Here is a 19,833-nt window from a genome sequence, read left to right as displayed (position 1 = left end):
GGAAGCGAGCGGAGGCGCCAGTTGTCCAGGGCAAGTGCCTTCTGGGGCAGAGAGGAGAGCGGGTGTGAAGGCGGGTGGGTGCCTGCCAGGTGTTCACAGACCAGCCCGGGGAGGAGGCCACCGCGAGCAGGCTGTGGAAGGACTCTGAAATAGGGGGTTCTGCAGGGGTCTGAGTTGAAGCGGGCCGTGATCCGACTTGTGCATCAGATCAGAGGAAAGATTCCTGAGGAGCCACCAGTGAGGTGGAAGGAAGACCAAGCAGGTGGGGGGTTCTGGAAGGCGGGGGAAGAAGGTGGCGTGCAAAGGAGTCAGCTGTGTCGAGGTAAGAGAGTGAGGACCGACCACTGGACTCAGCAATAGGAAAGGCACCAGTCCCCTGGCAAGACCAGGTGCAGTGCTACTGTGAGCAAGCCAGTCGCCGGGGAGATGCTGACGGCGTGAGAGAAAGGGGAGAAGGCTGGGGCAATGTCCCTGCACGAGGAGGCGTGAAGCAGGTGGGAGTGGACGTCAGCAGGGTTGTGACGGACAGAGGACTCTACTACCCAGCTCCACCAGGGTGTCTGCACAGGAGGCACAACACTAGATGCTCAAACAGGGGTGTGGATCCTGGCTCCCACCACGGGGGAGCTGGGTGACCTTGGGCAAGTTACCGATCTTCTCTGTGCACAGCTCCTTCTTCTGAAAACTAGGGATGATTCCATGGCTGTCATAAGGGCCAAGCAAGGTAACAGATGGGAAAACAGCACGCCAGGCATGCAGCGAGCGCCCAGGAACTGGACCCGACCCAGAGCCCAGACCCTGGAATCAGTCCCCGTAGCTCTCAGTTTTCTGCAAAGAGCTTCGATTAAAGCAGCGGTTCTCAACCTGTGGGTCGCGACCCCTTTGGCAGTCGAACGACCCTTTTACAGGGGTCGCTTAAGACCATCCTGCATATCAGATATTTACATGACGATTCATAACAGTAGCAACATTACAGTTATGAAGTAGCCACGAAAATAATTTTATGGTTGGGTCACAGCATGAGGAACTGTATTTAAAGGTCCAGAAGGTTGAGAACCACTGGATTAGAGCGTGCGTGTGAGAGCGCTTGGTGCTTGTGTGTGGAGGGTCTCACCAGCACAGAGATGAACACAGGTGTCCTCCCGACGTTGGGAAGGCTCCCGGGCCCAGGATGGCTCCCTGAGCTCCTCTGGTCCCACCTGCCTGCAAAGGTCGGTTACCTCTTCCAGGAGGACTTCTCCGTTGCCGTCCTTGTCGATTTCTTCGAAGAGGTTGGATGACACCTCGTCGTTCCATATGAACATGTACCCCTCCGGCAGGCCGGCCACCAGCTCCAGCAGCTCAATGTCAAACACCAGCACGGCACTGCCTGGCACTTCTCCATCTGCCTCACCGACAGGGAGGGGAGGGTTAGCGCCATGGGGCAGTGGACAGGCCCCTCAGCCACCCTCCGCCCCACCCTGGCCTCCAGCCACCTCATGGCGGGCAGGCAGTTCTTGGGAAAGCAAGGAAGTTCAGCATCAGCACATGGTTTTCCCATCTCATAGGGTGTGACCAGCCTTTTTTTTAAAAATATATTTTTATTGATTTCAGAGAGGAAGGGAGAGGGAAAGAGAGATAGAAACATCAATGGTGAGAGAGAATCATTGATCGGGTGCCTCCTGCACGCCCCACACTGGGGATGGAGCCTGCAACCCAGGCATATGCTCTTTCCGGGAATTGAACTGTGACGGTTCACAGGTCAACACTCAACCACTGAGCCACGCTGGCCGGACCAGCATTTTTTTTTTTTTTTTTAATAAAGAAACAGAATAAAACAATTAGGGTACCTTTCACGTAGGAAGGGTAAGTATCATTCCATGAAGCTTGAGTTTCCATGTTACAGATAAACCTAAATGTACATGTCTATATGTATAAATATAGATTGTATATTTACATGTAACACAGGTTAGGAGATAAAACACACTTCTTACTGTGTGTCTTGGTGATTCAAAGGCTCTAGCAGAGGCCACAGTGGGAGAGCTGAGTAGATCTCCCATTTATTCAGAGCTGTGAGGATAATGAGGTATGCCTTCAGATCGTGGTCCCAGATGACGGCAAACACGAACTCAAGAACTGCATCTACAGCATGGTCCTGGCTTTCTCAAGAGGACGTGGGGCATTAGCCTGGCGTCAACTCTGAATCCATGGGGGTCTTCACACAAAAATGCCAAATGCTTTTTAAAAAAAATCCAACAGATTCTTTGGGTTCAAAATGAAAGAAGCAGGGCTGGGGGACAGGGTGGAAAAGGTGAAGGGAGCCCCGGCCAGGGGGGCTCAGATGGTGGAGTGTCATCCCATGCACCGAAAGGTCCCCAGTTCCATTCCCTGTCAGGGCACATACGCAGGTTGTGGGTTCAATCCTTGGTTGGGGTGGGTACTGGAGGCAATCGATAGATGTTTCTCTCTCTGAAATCAATAACATTATATTAAAAAAATTTTTTAATCTGAAATAAACAACAAAAACCCGCCACTTACCCACGCCAGCCTCCCCGTAGCCCAGGTGTGGCGGGATGATCACCGTCCGCTTCTCTCCGACGCACATCTCCCGGAGCCCCATGTCCATTCCCAGCACCACTTGTCCAGACCCCAGGACAATATTATACGTTTTGCCTAAATTCCACCTGGAAACGAAACAGAAGCGTCCCCGCTTAGGTCGTCAGGCCATTGGCACTTGAGCGTCCCCGGCACATCTCATCACAGCCAACGGCACAGATCCCCCGTCTGGTCCCGAGGAAACAGACAAACCCACACGGAGGGGCACTTTGCAAAAATAAACAGACACAAATAAAGCACCTATATCATCTTCAAAAGCGTCCAGATGGAAATCAGAGGAGGGCTGAGGAAGTGTTCAGGGTTAGAACATCTTGGAATGGGGCCCTTTGGCTATTCAAGACCGTAGGGGAACATACAGCGAAACTTCATGGGGCCTGAGAGTGAAAAGGTGGTGGTCTATCAGTGTCACCTTCCCGGCGTGGGTGCATGTATGGAGCTACGCAGGAGAAGGAGCCGGTTGTAGGAAAAGCACACGAAAATCCTCAGCGTGATGGGACATCGTGGTGGCAATTCTCCAGGGGTTCTTTCCACGGCTCTTACAATTTTTAAGTTTCAGTCGATGTTCTAGTCAGAAATTTCCAAGGGAATGTTAAAAATAGATAAGGTAGTGAAAGCCCTGCCTGCAGATTCAGCAAGGTCTGAGTGTGAATCCTGGTTTGGCCACTGAACTTGACCCTGGGAAGTGTGATCTCAGTTCCTCCTCTAGGAGGTGGAGGTAGCAATGGCTGTCGCACAGGGATGTCCTCAATCGGAGACAGTATCTTATGCTTGGCACAGGGGAGAGGACGCATAAAGAACTCAATAAACAAATGGCCTTGAGGGACTTGGGTCTGTAACCCTCTTTGACTCCAGAAAAATAACTATGAGTTTAATTTGGGCCATGGTTTTTGTTGTTGTTCTTGAATATATTTTTATTGATTTTTCAGAGAGAGAAAGAGAGAATATGGATGTGAGAGGGAATCATTGATGGCCGCATCCTGCATGCCACCGACCAGGGGATCGAGGTCGCAACCCGGGCCTGATGGGGAATTGAACCAGCAACTATCCAGTGCATGGACGATGCCCAACCAACTGAGCCACACCGGCCAGGGCTGGGCTGTGGTTCCAATTACCTGTGATACCCATGGTCCCTGGGTAATCAGACAAATGAAAGCTGGCTCTCTCACCTCCATCACTACTGAAAATAAAGGTATTTCCAAACCAATGGCAACCCTATCGCCTCCTCAGGGCAAACAGGGGTCATGTGCTTCAATGCCGAGAAGAGCCCCCGACCCCGTCCCTCCGCCCCCGCCCTCACCCCCACCCCCCACCCCCCCCATACCTTAGAGGCCCTTTGGAGCCCCTCACCAGCTGGTGACAACATGGGAGGGTCTGTCCCTTTGGGTCCCATCCCCTTCTCGGGCTCCCAGCCTCCCCTGCAGGCTCTTTCCCGCCTCTAGCTGGTTCCCAGGGCCCGGCTGGTTCTCTGCGGCCAGGAAACCAAAGCAGGGTTTGCATTCGTCCTACCTAGGACGAAGCAGAAGTCAGCCACTGGCACAGGCAGCCCTGGTGGGGCCTGCGGGAGGGGCGCCCGTCCGCCCCACACAATCCCTCCTTTGTCAGCAGCACAGAGGCGCCTTCTTACGACTCTTCTCCTGGGACCGGCGGGGCCCTCCCAGGGGACCACGGGGCTGCGAGCTCTCAGGGATCATGCAAGAGCTCATTGAGTCATCACACGGCGAGTCCGTCTCCCTCTGTGAGGCCAGTGGGAGCTCGCAGGAAGAACCCTTGCAGCAAGCAACGTGCTTTCATGCTCATGTCTGCAAGCGCCACCTGTTCTTTCTCCTCGGGTCATCCTTTTATTTATTTCCTTATTTTCCTCCAGTTTTTCTCCGACATTCTCCTCATTCCTTCGGTGCATTCCCAGCTTCTGAACGCTTCCTGCCTCCTGCCTCCTGCCTCCTGCCTGCAGCCGCCCTCGCCGCTCCCCCGCCCCCCCCACATTTCCCTCCGCCCCCTGGATAGCCTACTCACTGCCTCCTGTTTGCAGCGCTCCCAGGGCAGGACCAGGCCCCACCTTCCAGAAGCCACCCCCCCAAATCCCACACTCAAGTGGGCAGATACCACCCCACTTCCCTTCATCCCTTTATTCTGAAACATACACCCCTGAGAGCCCAGCAAGGATGCCGCCTTTTGGTGTGGGTTTACACACAACACAAAGGCCCCTGGTAAAGAGCGGAGTCTCTGATCAGAGGAAGGAGCCTCACGTGGCCTCCAGATGCTCCAGAGCAGCGGTTCTCAACCTGTGGGTCGCGACCCCTTTGGCGGTCAAACGACCCTTTCACAGGGGTCGCCTAAGACCACCCTGCATATCAGATATTTACATGACGATTCACAACAGTAGCAACATTACAATTATGAAGTAGCAACGAAAATAATTTTATGGTTGGGTCGCAACATGAGGAACTGTATTTAAAGGGCCAGAAGGTTGAGAACCACTGATCTAGAATAAGGTTGTGAACCCACCGAACACACCTCAGAGGGCTGGAAGCTGACTCTCCCTCCCCACGGGAGAAGTTCGTTCTGAACCCACTGGCACGGAATCTCTTTGCTCATTTCCTACCCTCAGCTCCCCCTCCCAGGGCCGGAGGAGCACCAGCAAAAATGTGAACATTAGCAAGAGCGGTGACAGCACGCCACTGGCCCTGGAGACGGTTCTAACCTCACAGGCCTAAGCTCACTTCATCCCCAAACCACAAGCCACGCTCCCTCCCCACCCTCCGCAGGCTTCTAACGCCAGTGCAAGGAGGTGTGTTTCCAGTCGGGTCCATGTCAGCCTTCGCCGCAGAAGCTAGCGCCTGTTTCATTGACTCCATAATGCCCCCCCCCCCTTTTTCCCCACATTTTAGCATCTCTGCAACAAGGATACAGGCTACAATGGGCAGCATGTCATTCCCTTAGGGAAGCATTTTTACTTTCTTAGAGTTTCCTCAAATGATGCTTCTAATCAACAGGTTTTGGATGTGATCATGTAGGCTAACTGCATCAGGACACAGGACCTCCCAGCAGCAGAGAGAATGGTCTGGACGGTCTGTCCCTCGGGATCGCCCTCCTGGCCTGGCTCCCCCGGCCACACTGTCCCCGGAAGCCAGAAGGCAGAGGAACTGGGGGGGAGGAGAAGACCCTCCCGTCCACAAGAAGTGCAGCACAAATCAAATATTTACATGAAGCCCTTCCTTCTCCCCAAGACCAAACGGCAGCTAAGCCAGGCTCAGCGCAAACACGGACGCACTTAGACATGAAGCAAGGCTGGCCCTGGCCCGTGCGGCTCAGCTGGTTGAGCGTCGTGCTGTGCACAGAGGTTTCGGGTTCGATTCCCAGTCAGGGCACATGCCCATTTTCGGGCTCGAGCCCCAGTAGGGGAGTGCAGGAGCCAGCAGATTGCTCGTTCTCTCCCTCTCTCCCTCCCTCTCTCTCTCTCTCTCCCTCCCCTCTCCCTTTCTCTCTCTCTTAAATCAATAAAAACATATTTTTTAAATATATTTTATTGATTTTTTACAGAGAGGAAGGGAGAGGGATAGAGAGTTAGAAACATCGATGAGAGAGAAACATCGATCAGCTGCTTCTTGCACACCCCCTACTGGGGATGTGCCCGCAACCAAGGTACATGCCCTTGACCGGAATCGAACCTGGGACCCTTGAGTCTGCAGGCCGACGCTCTATCCACTGAGCCAAACCGGTTAGGGCAAAACATATTTTTTTAAAAAGGCTGAAAATGTCTCTTTCCTGAAGAGAATATTGTATTAACTTAGAGACGCATCTGAACATTCGATGCATCAGAAGCAAAGCTCCTTGAGTCTCCCTGACACCAGTTTATACTGTTGATTCCCTTGATATGTTTCCAGCGTCATCTCAATCACTTAACCTTCACAGAATGCCCCCTGCCAGCTACGCTCTGGGCTACGTAAGGAATAAAAACACGAACAAGCACCTTGGTGTCCCTGGGGGATTCAGACCAGCCACCAAGACAGAAACTAAACTAAAAGGCAGGGAATGCATAACACCATTAGGAGACTCCAGAAGTGGGAGCAGCAGATTCTTCCTAAGAAATGAGGGCCGTTGGAGAAAAGGGCAGAAGCCGACCAGAAGGAAAGGACATGCAGTGCGCCTCCAGCCCCACTGCCCCGGGCGCCCGGGAGGCGGAAGCCGGGCCCCAGCAGAAGACAAGACATGAGGCAGACGGAGCGGACAGAGACGGCCCGGCGTGTCAGGCTCCGGAGCCTGGCTTCCATCTGCGGGCTAATGTTTAAAGGCAGCAGTTAAAGACGAGATCTGTTTTTCAGAAAGACGATGTCACAGGAGCAGGGGGAGGCCGTGCATAGGGAACTCTGAGAAGGACCCATCCAAGCAGTGATGTGGGCCTGAGCTACACGGTGGGGGGGACCATGGAGATGACAGTCCTCGGCCAGGATGTGATGAGAAGAAAAGGAGAATCCTCCAGCCCCCCGCACCCCCTCCTCCGATCCCCAGGGCCCTCACGTGGAGTCCAGCAGGGTCCCATCCAGAAGCGAGGCGTTGTAGTGGTACTTGAGGTAGTCCCCCTTCTTACTCAGCACCGAGCAGTCGGCGGGCTTGTAGTGGGACGTAACGCTGATGGTGTCCGAAGGGTTGTGGAAGTCAATCACGTGGATGTCAAACACCAGCACGGCCGAGCCAGGGATGTTCCCTAAAGGACAGACCCGGAAACGAGTGAGGAAACCCTCCAAGCGCCGCCCCCTGCCCCCCCCCCCCCCCACCAAGGATGCCCTCACCCCTCACCCGCATCCATGAGGGGCACGGGGCTCAGGTATGAGACCCTAGAGAACCCTGGAAGAAGGAAGCTGGAAGGGCCCTTAGAAGTAACCCAACCCTTACTTTACGAAGGGGAAACTGAGGCACGGATTTGCCCCCCCCCCCCCGCGCCCCCCCCAGATCGGAGCCAGTTGGGAGCACAGTTGGGACTATCAGTTCCAGATGATGAGCTCCTGCCCAGGGCATCGCTTCACTGGAAAGATTCCTGGCTGAGCTCAGCACAGACCAGGCCACAGCTCAGCCACGTGAAGGCTCAGCCACGGGAAGTCTCGCCCCGCTCCGCCCAGAGGCAAGAAGTGAGATGAGAAAATCAGCTGCAGCGTGAAAGCCGCTGCGCAGGAGAAAGAGGACCAAGGGCGCCCGCAAGGGCCCGCACTGCCCACGCCCCCAGAGAGCCTCCCTGCGCACCCTGTTTGCTTCTTCCGCACAAAACCATTCCTGAGATTTTATCTTCCGTTATCTCCACTGTGAAAACATTGCCTCTGAATAACGTTTTCGTTCACAAAAGTATTTTTCACGAATATCATCGTGTTCAATCTGTGCAGCAACCTGGTGGGAAAAACGGCTGCGAACCCCACGGGGAGCCCGGCGTGTCGCTCCACAAGCATTTACTGCGGTGACTGCGCGCCTGCCCTGAGATAGGTGGTGAGGAACCCACACAGTTTGTGTCCTGACACCCTCAGGGGTTAGTCCCTCAGGGATGAGCATTAGGTGCCAATCAAAAGAGGACAGAGGTGGACCCCTGACTCCCCCAACACTCCCCCTCCCCAGCACAAAAGCAGCTGGGTGTCACGGGTCAGGGCGCCGCGCCCCCACAGCAACTTGGGATGCAGCAGCCTCAGGCCCAGAAAATTGATGAGCCTTCGATGCATCCCAGAACCTTATCTAATTCTCTGACAGAACGCCAAAAGGAGAAAAATCATTTAAGCAAATGTCTTCCCATCAATACATTCTTTTTAGAGAAAGGAAGGATTAGTCCTGAGGCCATAATTACAGGGACGTAAACACTCAGAAGTAGTTTTCTATTTCTGCACGCCTTTGGCTAGAGGTAGAAGTATACATGACACAAAACAACAGGCATAGAGACAGAGGCAAACAAGCAAGGCCTGCTCCATGTGACTCAAGCCGTGACCTGTGGTAGCTGCATAAATGGAAAATTTACGTCGGGAAGGAACAACCAACCTGAGGTTTCTTAGATATTCTGGACGTGCCCTCCTGGGAAAATTCCAAAGACCCGTAGGCACAGTAGTAGTCAGGAAAGGGTAATATCATAAATATATACAGCCTGCCAAGCCAGCCATAACCCCATCAGCAAAAATAAAATAAAATCAGAATAAATGCCACATCAACTATTCCTAAGCAAGCTAGCAAAAAAAAATGGTATATGAGGGGGAAAAAAAACATAACTAAGCAGGGAAATATGGCTTGGAATACTATGCAGCCATTAAAAATACCTGTTGATGTAGAGAATTTTCGCAACAAATTAGACAGAAAGAAAAATGACAAAGTTATATGTACAGATGATCCCATTTTTGTCAGTATTTGTGTAGGTGATGTGTGTTTCCTTTTATCTACATAGATTCACATAGACTAAAAAATATAGAAGAGTAACCGGGGGTGGTGGACACACAATACAATATACAGATGAAGTATTATAAGAACTGTACACCTGAAACCTATACAATTTTATTAACTAACGTCACCCCAATAAATTCTACTTTTAAAAAGCATAGAGGAGTATTCACTTCCTGGTCGTATAGTTTCCTATTGCTGCTATAACAAATTACTACAAACTTGGTGACTTAATGTCCTTGCCTTTCCCAGCTTCTCAAGGTCACTGCCATTCCCTGCCTTGTGGCCCCTTCTTCCATCTTCTAAGTCAGCAGCTAAGCATTTTCTCCTCTTTCTGACCTTCTGCTTTCCTCTTACAAAGACTCTTTTTTAAAAAATATATTTTTTAATTGTCTTCAGAAAGAAAGGGAGAGGGAGAGAGAGAAGCATCAATGATGAGAAAAAAATCACTGATTGGCTGCTGCCTGCACATCCCCCACTGAAGACCAAGCCCGCAACCAGGGGAGTCCAAGTGGGACCTGCTGGTTCACAGGCTGACGCTCAACTGAGCCACGCTGGCCAGGCACAAAGGCTCTTACAAGTACATCAAGGCTGCCGGGATGACCCAGGATGATCTCCCATCTCAAGATCTTTCCCTTAGTCGCATCTGCAAAGACCGTTTTGCCATGAAAGTAACCTTCACAGGTCCTGGGGACCAGGCACGGGCGTCTTTTGGGGCCACTCTTCTGCTTGCCACACTACAGCGTTCATTCCTGGGTGGGGGGATTATGGGAGGTTTTTGTTTTCTTGATCTGTATTTTCTTTCTCGAGAGTCAACATGTACTCTTTGTGTCCTTTTTAGGAGGGAGTTTATGATCAGAGGGACAAAACTGTTCTAAAACTGGATTAGCGTGATGGTTGCACAACTCACTACATTTGCTAAAAGTCACTGAATTGGGTCCTTAAAATGGTGAACTTTATGGCATATAAATTACACCTCAAATAAAGCTGTGAAAAAGCAAAACGTGTTTCGCCATTTACTCTCAAATGGCTTAACAACAACAACAAAAACATAATTTATAGACAGAGAGAAAATAAATATAGCAAGATGCTACAACTGGGGAAACGAAGGGGAGCTCACTATATCGTAGCTTTACGGTTTTTCCAAAGGAAAAGGCCAATCAGTGGGCAGGGAGGACCAGGGGAAACAGCAGGGCAGCTCTAGAAGGGAAAGCTGTTTGGGCCTTCAGGTCTAGCTGCACTTCAGTTTCAGCATTTTGCGCATGAAGGCCGGGTGGCTTGGAACGGCCTGCAGGCAGCCGGCACTCACCTCTCCCATCCTCCCCGTACCCCAGGTGAGGGGGGACCACGATCCTCCGCTTCTCTCCGATGCAAACACCCAGTAAACCTTCGTCCATCCCAGCAATCACGTAGCCCTGCCCGATGTACGTGTCGAAGGTGCGGTTCCGTGAGTAGCTAGAAAAGAACACACAGAGTTCCTCACAAGGGACACCACAGCTGTGACATCCGTCAGCACTGGGAGGCAGCAGGAGACAGAGGCCGCCGGTCCCCGAAGACTGTGACCTTATTTAAAAAATATATTTTATTGATTTTTTACAGAGAGGAAGGAAGAGGGATAGAGCATTAGAAACATCGATGAGAGAGAAACATTGATCAGCTGCCTCCTGCAAACCCCCCACTGAGGATGTGCCCGCAACCAAGGTACACGCCCTTGACTGGAATCAAACCTGGGACCCTTCAGTCTGCAGGCCGACGCTCTATCCACTGTGCCAAACTGGTTAGGGCCTGTAACCTTATTTTAAAAATATATATGGTTTTATTGATTTCAGAGAATGAAAGGGAGAGGGAGAGAGAGAAACATCGATGAGAGAGAAACATGAATGGCTGCCTTCTACATGCCCCCTACTGGAGATCGAGCCCCCAACCCAGGGAATTGAACCAGCAACATCCTGGTGCATGGGAGGGTGAGCTAAACCAGCTGGGCAAATACAGTGAACCTTAGAATCGGAGGACACAGCCAGGAAAAGGCTCCTCTGTCCACACCCAGCGTCCAGGCTGCCCTGTCGACAGGGGCACCTCAGACACAAGCCCTCCAGCCTTCTGGTCACCTTATGAATGGGACACAGTAACGAGGAGCAACCACAGGAATGAAGCTAACGTAACTGAGACGGACGGTTGGCAACCACGTCGGGCTCATGAAAAAAGCATCAAGGGAGCCCTTATCGGAAGCTCCGCGAGCGTCCAAGGACAATGTCCAGTTTCTAAGGAGAACCTCTGCACAGGTGGGACGTGAACACCGAGAGCAACTGGACGCGGCAGGCTCCACCACCGCCCGGTGAATTCTCCCTGCCGCGTCCCTGCTCACCGCGCTGCCGTCTGGTGAGGACTTGGGTTTCCCAAGTGCCACTGGCAGGCGCCCAAGCATTCCGCTCAGCGGAGATCCAGGCTCTGGGTGAACTGCCAACTGAGGTCAAGAATCATGAGTTTGGTGAGAACAAGAAGGAATTTCTCGCAGCCTGATGATTCCAGAATAAAATCATAAAATTTCATCTGCCACGTCTACTACCCAACTCTGAACCACAGGGATCTGCACCCGCTCTCCACCCCCACCTGGGGCAGATGGGCAGAAAGCCTGTCCTGAAAGAGTCAATCTGTCCCGCCAACCCTCATGGAGCACAGCCCCGGGGTGACTGCCTCAGAGAAGGCGGGGAGAGCTGGGAGGGTCTTCCTTCTCAGCACCCTCAGAGACTACCAAGCCAAGGGGCGTGAATAACAGTCCTGGCCGGTATGGCTCAGTTGGTTGAGCATCAACCCATGCACCAAGAGTTCACAGGTTCAATTCCTGGTCAGGGCATATGCCCAGGTTGTGAGCTCGATCCCCCTGGTTGGGGTGCATGCATATGGGAGGTAGCTGATTGATGTCTCTCTCACATCTATGTTTCTCTCTCTCTCCCCCTTCTCTTTTTTAATATGTTTATTGATTTCAGAGAGGAAGCGAGAGGGATAGAAACATCAGTGATGAGAATCATTGATCGGCTGCCTCCTGCACGCCCCCTACTGGGGATCGAGCCTGCAACCCAGGCATGTGCCCTTGGCCAGAATCGAACCTGGGACCCTTCAGTCCGTAGGTTAACGCTCTATCCACTGAGCCAAACCGGCTAGGGCTCTCCCCTCCTTTCTAAAAATCAATAAAAACATATCCTGGGGGGTGAGGATTAAAAAAGAAAGAATACTGTTTTGAAGGTGCAGGATATAGCAAGCTCTCATTCCTGCAAAAAATTAAAATAGGGGAATATGTATTTCAATGTATATGTATGGATGACCGATGAAATTCATAATACCACTTCCCTGTGAAGAGGGGCACTGGGTGTCAAGGACAGGATAGGAGAACAATTCTTCATTGTATACACTTTTATACTTTGAGGATTTTGAACTATGTCGGTGTATCACTTAGTAAAAAATAATAATGTTGAAAAAATAAAAAGAATACCAATTAGAAAGCTAAAATAGTTTAAGGTATGACACTGGCCCAGGAAGAGTTAGACCAATGGAAAAGGATAAAAATTCTAGACAAAGACCCAAAAGTATATTTTAAGAATTTAGTACATAATAAAAGCCAGATATTTGATGAGTGAGGAAAAAAACAGTTATTCAATAAGGAGTGTTGGAAGCACTAGCTAACCATCTGGAAAAAACTAGTTTGATGCTTACTGTCACATTGAATACAACCAATTCCAGATGGATTGAATATTTAAGCATGAATGCATTCATAAGAGTGGAGAGGGACTGTGGAAAGTTATTAATATTTACGCTGGTAGTGAGAATAGAAGGGGCTGATGGGAAATTATTATGTTCTATTATATACCTCTGCATTGTTTCACTTATATAATAAAGTAGGGAATGTTGGAACAACATATCATAATGCGTACGTGGCTTTCATTTTGAACCATGACTGTTACATTTTTCCCCCGAAAAGAAAACCAAATGAAAAATTTAGAAGAAGAGACCCCAGGAGCAGGAAGAATGAATTATTCAAATAAAATGATACCATATAACAATTCTTCTGAATGTTTCTGGCTGACTATCAGTGGTTCTCAACCTGTGGGTCGCGAACAATGAAAATACATCCTGCATATCAGATACTTACATGACGATTCCTAACAGTAGCAAAATTACAGTTATGAAGTAGCAACGAAAATAATTTTATGGTTGGGGGTCACCACAACATGAGGAACTGTATTAAAGGGTCACGGCATTAGGAAGGTTGAGAACCACTGGTAGATAAACGCGAAGTCGACTGCCTCGGAGAGACGGGGAGACTGTGCCACCACTGTTTGCCCGACAGGAGTGGTTTCCAAACAGCACAGGCCATTTGAAGGAGCAAGACACACCTCACACAGGCAGGCCCCAGCCATCTGCACACCTGCAGCTGAGCCTTGTAAACCAAACACAACTCTGAATCACAACAGAGGCTGGGCCATTAGCCTCTTCGACCGCAGGAAGGCAGCCGAACGCACCCAGCCCGTCCCTGCAGTGACGGGAAAGCCTGTAAAGTTTGGCAAGCGCTTTTATCTCCCTTATGTCTTTAACCATCTCTGTGAGAAAGGTGCCAATCACAGGTAAAAACCTGAAGCGTAGGGAGGTCAAATGCTGTCCAAAGCGACACAGCTAGTGCACAGGGACTGTTCCCTTCCCAGCCTACTGCCTGGGCCTCCCTTCTGGCCACTTCCCAGCTTGGGCCCCACAGCTGCGCGTGCACTTGGACAGCTGAGCACAGCAGAGGGGGCTGGTGGGCGTCTAAGTTGAACCTCCCCTCTTTTCCTGCAGATTCAGGCCCCACAGGCCCCCAGCGGACGACAGTTGTACCAGCCTCTGAAGGACTTCAGTTCAGCAAACAGCAACCTGCGTCGGAGCTGGAAACAGTAACTCGGAGTCAGCACTGAAGGGCATTCAGACCTGGTCCTCACCTGGAGTCAAAGAGGGTGCCGTCCAGCAGCGTGCCGTTGTAGTGATACCTGAGGAAGTCCCCGCTCTGGCTGCGGCGCTCGCAGTTCTCAGGGACCACCTTATTCTCGACGGAAATGCCATCCTTGGGGTTGTGCAGGTCCAGTAAGGCAACATCGAACACCAGCGATGCCTGCCCGGGAATGTCCTTCCCTGGGGCGGAATGCAGGAAGGTCATGACACCAGGACACAAGGACTCCACTCAACACTCGTGTGTGTGTGTGTGTGTGTGTGTGTGTGTGTGTGTGTGTGTGTAACTCATTCTTTGACAAATGTTCTTTCTCGTCTTGGGCGGTTCCCCCTGGTGTCTCACCGTGGCCGGCAGGTACAATTTGAAGCCTGACTCCCTCAGGAAAAGGAGCAAAGTGACATGAATGACATAAAAGACGACTACGACCATGTTGTCTATGCTTGTGCTGGCAAATCAAGGCTCCACGTGGGTACCCCCACATGCAAACGCCAAGACATACGTCTGTGGGCGTGTTTGTGTAGAAATGCAAATGACAGGCATTTAAAGGCACAAATTCCAAAGCTCGGGTCTGCTCCTACCTAGACGTGTTGTTTGGAATACACAGCCAGTTTGTTTGTTTTTTAAAGAGACCATATGCAAAATTAAATCCTCTAGCTGCCTCCAAAACCAGATATAAATAAAATTAAAGTTAGCTGAGGTCAGAGAAAAAGTGACACCCGCAACCTGAAATGTAAAGAGTCCTCGAGTCGTTTCTATCTCGCCTCTGGATGGCACTGCCTCTCCTGGATCTTCCGACAGCGAGGAGTCCTGCAGATCAGCAACATGATCACCCACAGGGCGAGTTTACTGAGCACTGGCTCTTCCTGCGAAGATCAGCAGCCACCAATAACGACCTCTAAGTGCAGTACTGTGGGATGAAAGTGAGTTCACTGACGAACCTCCGACCTCAACCCTCTGAGTTGCCACTGTTCACCAGGCAGAGGAGGAGGCCTGGGCAAGTGAGCCACGTGGTCCTTCCCTCAAGGGGGATGATGAAATCGCTGAAACAGGCTGCTGAGTCAGCCTCCGGAATGCAAGGTGTGGCCCATCCCCAGGGTGTGTGTGTGTGTGTGTGTGTGTGTGTGTGTATGTGAGGGTATGCAGTAGGATATGCATCTTTTGTACTTTTCTGAATCTTGTAATTTAAGAGAAAAAAAGAAAACCTTAAAAGTCACCCCAGGGCTTACATTTTTCTAGCATTAGCACGTACTAATTGACTGTTCGTTGTCATTTTTCTAACAACTTTATTGAGATATAATTCCCATACAATTCACCTATTTAAAGAGAGAGCTGAGTACAGTATTAAAGTATAAAGTTTTTAAAAGTTATTATTTTAAATAAACCTTTTCTTTTGAATATTTAAATTATTAATTCCTTAAAATAAATAAGTAATATTCCTCCTATTTAGTTAGGCATTTAGTTTTATGATGTATGTCGGGTGCACGTAGATGATGTCAAAAGAATTTGGGAGCCAATGTGAACGAATGTCCACCGGAGCTGGTGGGCTCAGGATGAGACCACCAGAGCATCAGCAAGATTGGACTGTCTAGTTCGAATCTCATTTCGCTGGTGGGAAAAACATAGGCTGGGCAGTGGTTGGCGCCCAAGGTTATAGCTTATGAGGCAGTGGCAGACGGCTTCCTTGTGAACGCCAATGACCGTGAACACGTGGAGGTTCCCGCCACTCAGTCATCAGAGAGCAGATGAGCTGGACTAGCAGGGACTGCCCCACACGACTGTGCAGAGGCGGAAATGCTGCGCCTGCACCGTCCAGGACAGGAGCACTCGGCCATGTACCAGTTAATAGTCACCAGTAGCTAATGGCTACCATATTGGACAGTGCAAGTCTCTAGTCTAGACCAACAGGTCTGGGGGATTTCGTGTAGCAAGTTGTATTAATCACAGCAATAAAAATAAGGACAGCCCTGGCCAGTGCGCCTCAGTTGGCTGAGTGTTGTCTGTGCACCAAAAGGTTGCCGGTTCAATCCCCAGTCAGGGCACATGCTCAGGTTTCGGGCTCGATCTCTGGTCGGGGTCATGCAGGAAGCAGCTGATCGATGTTTCTCTCTCACATCATTGTTTCTCTCTCTCTCCCTTTCTCTTTCTCTAAAAAAATATCAATAAAAAAATCTTAAAAACAAAAAAAAAGGACAGATGAGAGTGGCGTGAGAGTGAGAAGGACTTACCGTCTCCGTCTTCTCCGTAGGCCAGAAAAGGAGGAATGGTGATGATGCGCTTTTCCCCCACACACATCCCCAGCAGCCCCTTATCCATTCCAGGAATCAGCCAGCCAATTCCCACGTAGGTGTCATATGTTTTCATGCGATTATGACTGTAAACCAACGAGAAAGGGGAGAAGTTCCATACCAGAAGGGCATTTCTAACTCACCCCTCAGTAGGGTTTTTGTTACCCACATCTCAGTTGAGCAATGAACCCATCCCCATGCCTGGAGACGTGCATATATGGATCTTTGCTCCTAATCATAGAGCACACGTCCTAGAATTTATAAAAAGCCTGTAATTAAGCCACAGCAATTCACAAAATTAGGCTTGTTCTTCTGTCTAACCGAACACACTTACAATGAGGGGAAAGGCTCACTTCCCCAGCTTAGCACCTTCTGCCCACACTTCTCGAAGCTTCCTATACATGCAGCCTTCCCCTCCTCCTCCAGTGGAAAAACTACAAAAATGAACCAAAAAATGCATGAACTCCTTGGTCATAGGGCCCTTCACTTAACGAGACCTCAAAATACTGTTAATTTCAATAAACCCTGTTCTTAGGTTTTTCTAAGATATTTTACAATGCGGACTCTGGCACTATGAAGAAGTTAATGCTGGTGAAAGCTGGGAAGAGTCCGTTTCCTGGTTCCTCCATGGGCGTGAAAAGCAGGTGAGATGGAGGGACCCGGGGCATTTCACGGATACGAGCATGGATGGGACTTACCTGGAATCGAACAGTGTCCCGTCCAAGAACGTCCCGTTGTAGTGATACCTAACAAAATCGGACACCTGGATGGTCCGAGGGCAGCTCGGGGGCTTGAAGTAAGTGTGAACCTGAACCTGATCTTCTGAATTCCAAATATCCATCAGAAGAACGTCAAAATGCAGCACTGAGTCTGGGGGGATCACACCAGCTGGAAATGAAAGAGAATTCACACTGAGGAGCTGCCGTCGAGGGCTCAAGGGGACACCAGCCTCCAATTCCAAACTGAGCCCTGCTATCCTCCAAACGAAACAGAAAGAAAACAGAAAAACAGCATGTTCCTCTCAGCCAGGGTAACACTCACTACACCTGTGTTAATAACGCCTTCCTTCACATCTAGAAGAAATGACCCTAAGAGAAATTTTAGCTCTGTGTGTGTGTGTGTGTTCGCTGCTTCTTAATTTCCTCCCCACAATCGAAAGCTTCCAAGGATTCTCCCAGCGACCTGACTGAACAGCCTGCAAATGTTCGGTTGTTTCTGCAGACGTGTTGACAAACACGGAACGAAAACTTACAAACGCCTTCACTCCCGTAAGCAAGCTTGGGGGGGATCTTCACAAACCGCCTCTCGTTCACGCACATCCCGACCAGAGCCTGGTCCATCCCTGCGATCAGCTGTCCTTTCCCCACAAACACGTTGAAAGTGGAGTCTCTGTCGTAGCTGACGACCCAAAAGGTAGGGAGAGAAAGAAAAGTATAAATAACGTTTCCCTTAGTGAAACCCAGCTGTGAACATGTACCCGCGGACTGAGTGAGGTTACTGCCAAGCAAAAAGCCTACAGAGGAGTTACTGACATGGGAACTGTTCTTATAGCACTGGAATTTTTTAAATTTCTGTGAATATTGCCAGCAAGTCTAGTTAGATAGCATCAGCATAACTCCCCCGCATATACATTATATATATAATTTGTTTTGAAAAATAACTTCCAATTCTACCAAAATTAGTTTGCTCCACTTCTTTTCCTTTTTCTTTTTTTACTGCAGAAAAAACACACTTAGGGCAGTGAAATAAGGTCAGGCACAGAAGGAGCAACAGGAGAGCCCAGGCTGGGCCGCTCTGGCTCGCTGGGAGGTCAAAGGAAAGGGGCCTTTCGGACAGGTTCAGGAGTGGGCCCGGGCTGAGCTGCTGCTGCCCACTGCTCCCCTGGCTGCAAGTCTCATGGTGTCCCTTAGAGCTTGGGGAATAGGAGGGAGAGAATGGCATGGACATGCTCCCTGGAGGGGGAACACCCAGTTTACTCCATTTCTGTGTGATTGGTACCTAGAAACATCATCCTAGCCCAGCCGGCGTGGCTCAGTGGTTGAGAAACAACCTATAAACCAGGAAGGAAGTCACAGTTAAATTCCCGGTCAGGGCACAAGCCTGGGTTGCAGGTTCGATCCCCAGCAGGGGGTGTGTAGGAGGCAGCCAATTGATGATGTTTCTATCTCTCTACCCACCTCCCTTCCTCTGTCTCTAAAAGTCAATAAAAACATTAAAAAACAAAAAACAAAAAAAATACATACAATTAAAGGTTGTATGGCCATTTTAAAATACCAGATTAAAAAAGCAATAAAAAATTTTAAAAATAACAGACTTCTGTCATGGGGATGTAATGTATAGCATGGGTCTATAGTTAATAATTTCCATATTATATTTCACATTTGTAAGCTGCTAAGAGCGTAGGTCTTAAAATTTCCCATCAAAAGAAAAAAATTTTGTAACTACGTATGGTGACAGATGTTAACTACACTGTGGTGATCATTTTGCAATACATACAAATATGAAATCATTATGTTGTACACTTGAAACTAATATGTAATATGTCAATTATACCTCAATTAAAAAATTGAAAAAACAAAACAAACAAAAAAAGCCCCAAACAGATTTCTATTCACTGGAAAAGAGGATACACTCATTAAGAGAAAAGTGCAGGTTACAGAGCCATGGTATAAAACAATCCCATTATGGATCTACATATATAGATGCACATGAAAAAATCCACAAGGCGACACATGAAAATAATATCAACGATAATCTATGGGTAGGAGATTACAAGTGATCTGTCTTCCCTTTAATGCTCCCTTAATTTTCAAAATGATCATGTAATATTTGTGTAATAAAACACTAAGAGCGGTTGGATTTTACCTCATTAGGAAACACTGCCCTTCATTTGGTAAATGACTTCCACCTTTTCTTCCTTTTCTCTAAAAAAAGGCTGGGGACAACAGCACATCCTCCTCCCACTGGCAGGGCAGCTTCCTCAGACCCCACCCCCACTTCCCTTTGTCCTCAGTTTTATGGCCCATTCAATAGCCTTCCTTTCTCCAAGGTCAGTGAATAGAACAAAAAATTCCAAGTGCAGGCCAACAAGCCAGAGGACAAAAGAAGGTGGTCAGCTTTGTGCCCTGGGAGGCTTTACACCTGAACCCTCAACCTCTGGAGGACCAACAGCTGCTCCCTCTCCCTCGAATGCCAGCTCTGAATTCCACATGGCCATGGCCGGGCCGGAACCACCATGCCCCGAACCACCAACTAACTGGTGGGTTTATGTTAATAATGACCAGAACTCGAGGCTTCAAAGACTCCCCACGCCTAGAACATGCACAGACAGCAACAATGCACAGGCTGAAGACTACTTTATAACTATGTTTTCCATCCACAGCACTTGAATATAGTTCCCACATTTTTTTAAAGAATGCATTTATATTGCCCTAACCGGTTTGGCTCAGTGGATAGAGCGCCGGCCTGCGGACTCAAGGGTCCCAGGTTCGATTCCGGTCAAGGGCATGTACCTTGGTTGCGGGCACATCCCCAGTAGGGGGTGTGCAAGAGGCAGCTGATCGATGTTTCTCTCTC

General features: G+C 49.6%; 1 protein-coding gene across 1 annotated transcript in view; it reads right to left on the bottom strand.

The window, feature by feature from the left end:
- Positions 1 to 19,833, bottom strand: part of FKBP9 (FKBP prolyl isomerase 9) — a 28,015-nt gene that overhangs the window by 1,925 nt on the left and 6,257 nt on the right. The window contains exons 2-9 of the mRNA XM_070424762.1: positions 17,510 to 17,655; positions 16,956 to 17,145; positions 16,198 to 16,343; positions 13,965 to 14,154; positions 10,307 to 10,452; positions 7,114 to 7,300; positions 2,518 to 2,663; positions 1,221 to 1,384 (exon numbers count right to left, since the gene is read on the bottom strand). Of these exons, the coding sequence (XP_070280863.1) occupies positions 1,221 to 1,384; positions 2,518 to 2,663; positions 7,114 to 7,300; positions 10,307 to 10,452; positions 13,965 to 14,154; positions 16,198 to 16,343; positions 16,956 to 17,145; positions 17,510 to 17,655 (1,315 nt within the window). The remainder of the gene's footprint in view (positions 1 to 1,220; positions 1,385 to 2,517; positions 2,664 to 7,113; positions 7,301 to 10,306; positions 10,453 to 13,964; positions 14,155 to 16,197; positions 16,344 to 16,955; positions 17,146 to 17,509; positions 17,656 to 19,833) is intronic.

Source organism: Myotis yumanensis, unplaced genomic scaffold (genome assembly GCF_028538775.1).
Source record: "Myotis yumanensis isolate MYYU_CA2020_CCGP unplaced genomic scaffold, mMyoYum1.0.hap1 SCAF_9, whole genome shotgun sequence".
In the NCBI taxonomy this organism is placed as follows: Eukaryota; Metazoa; Chordata; class Mammalia; order Chiroptera; family Vespertilionidae; genus Myotis; species Myotis yumanensis.
The sequence above is the reverse complement of the archived record's forward strand: the minus strand, read 5'-3'. Positions and strand labels throughout refer to the sequence as shown.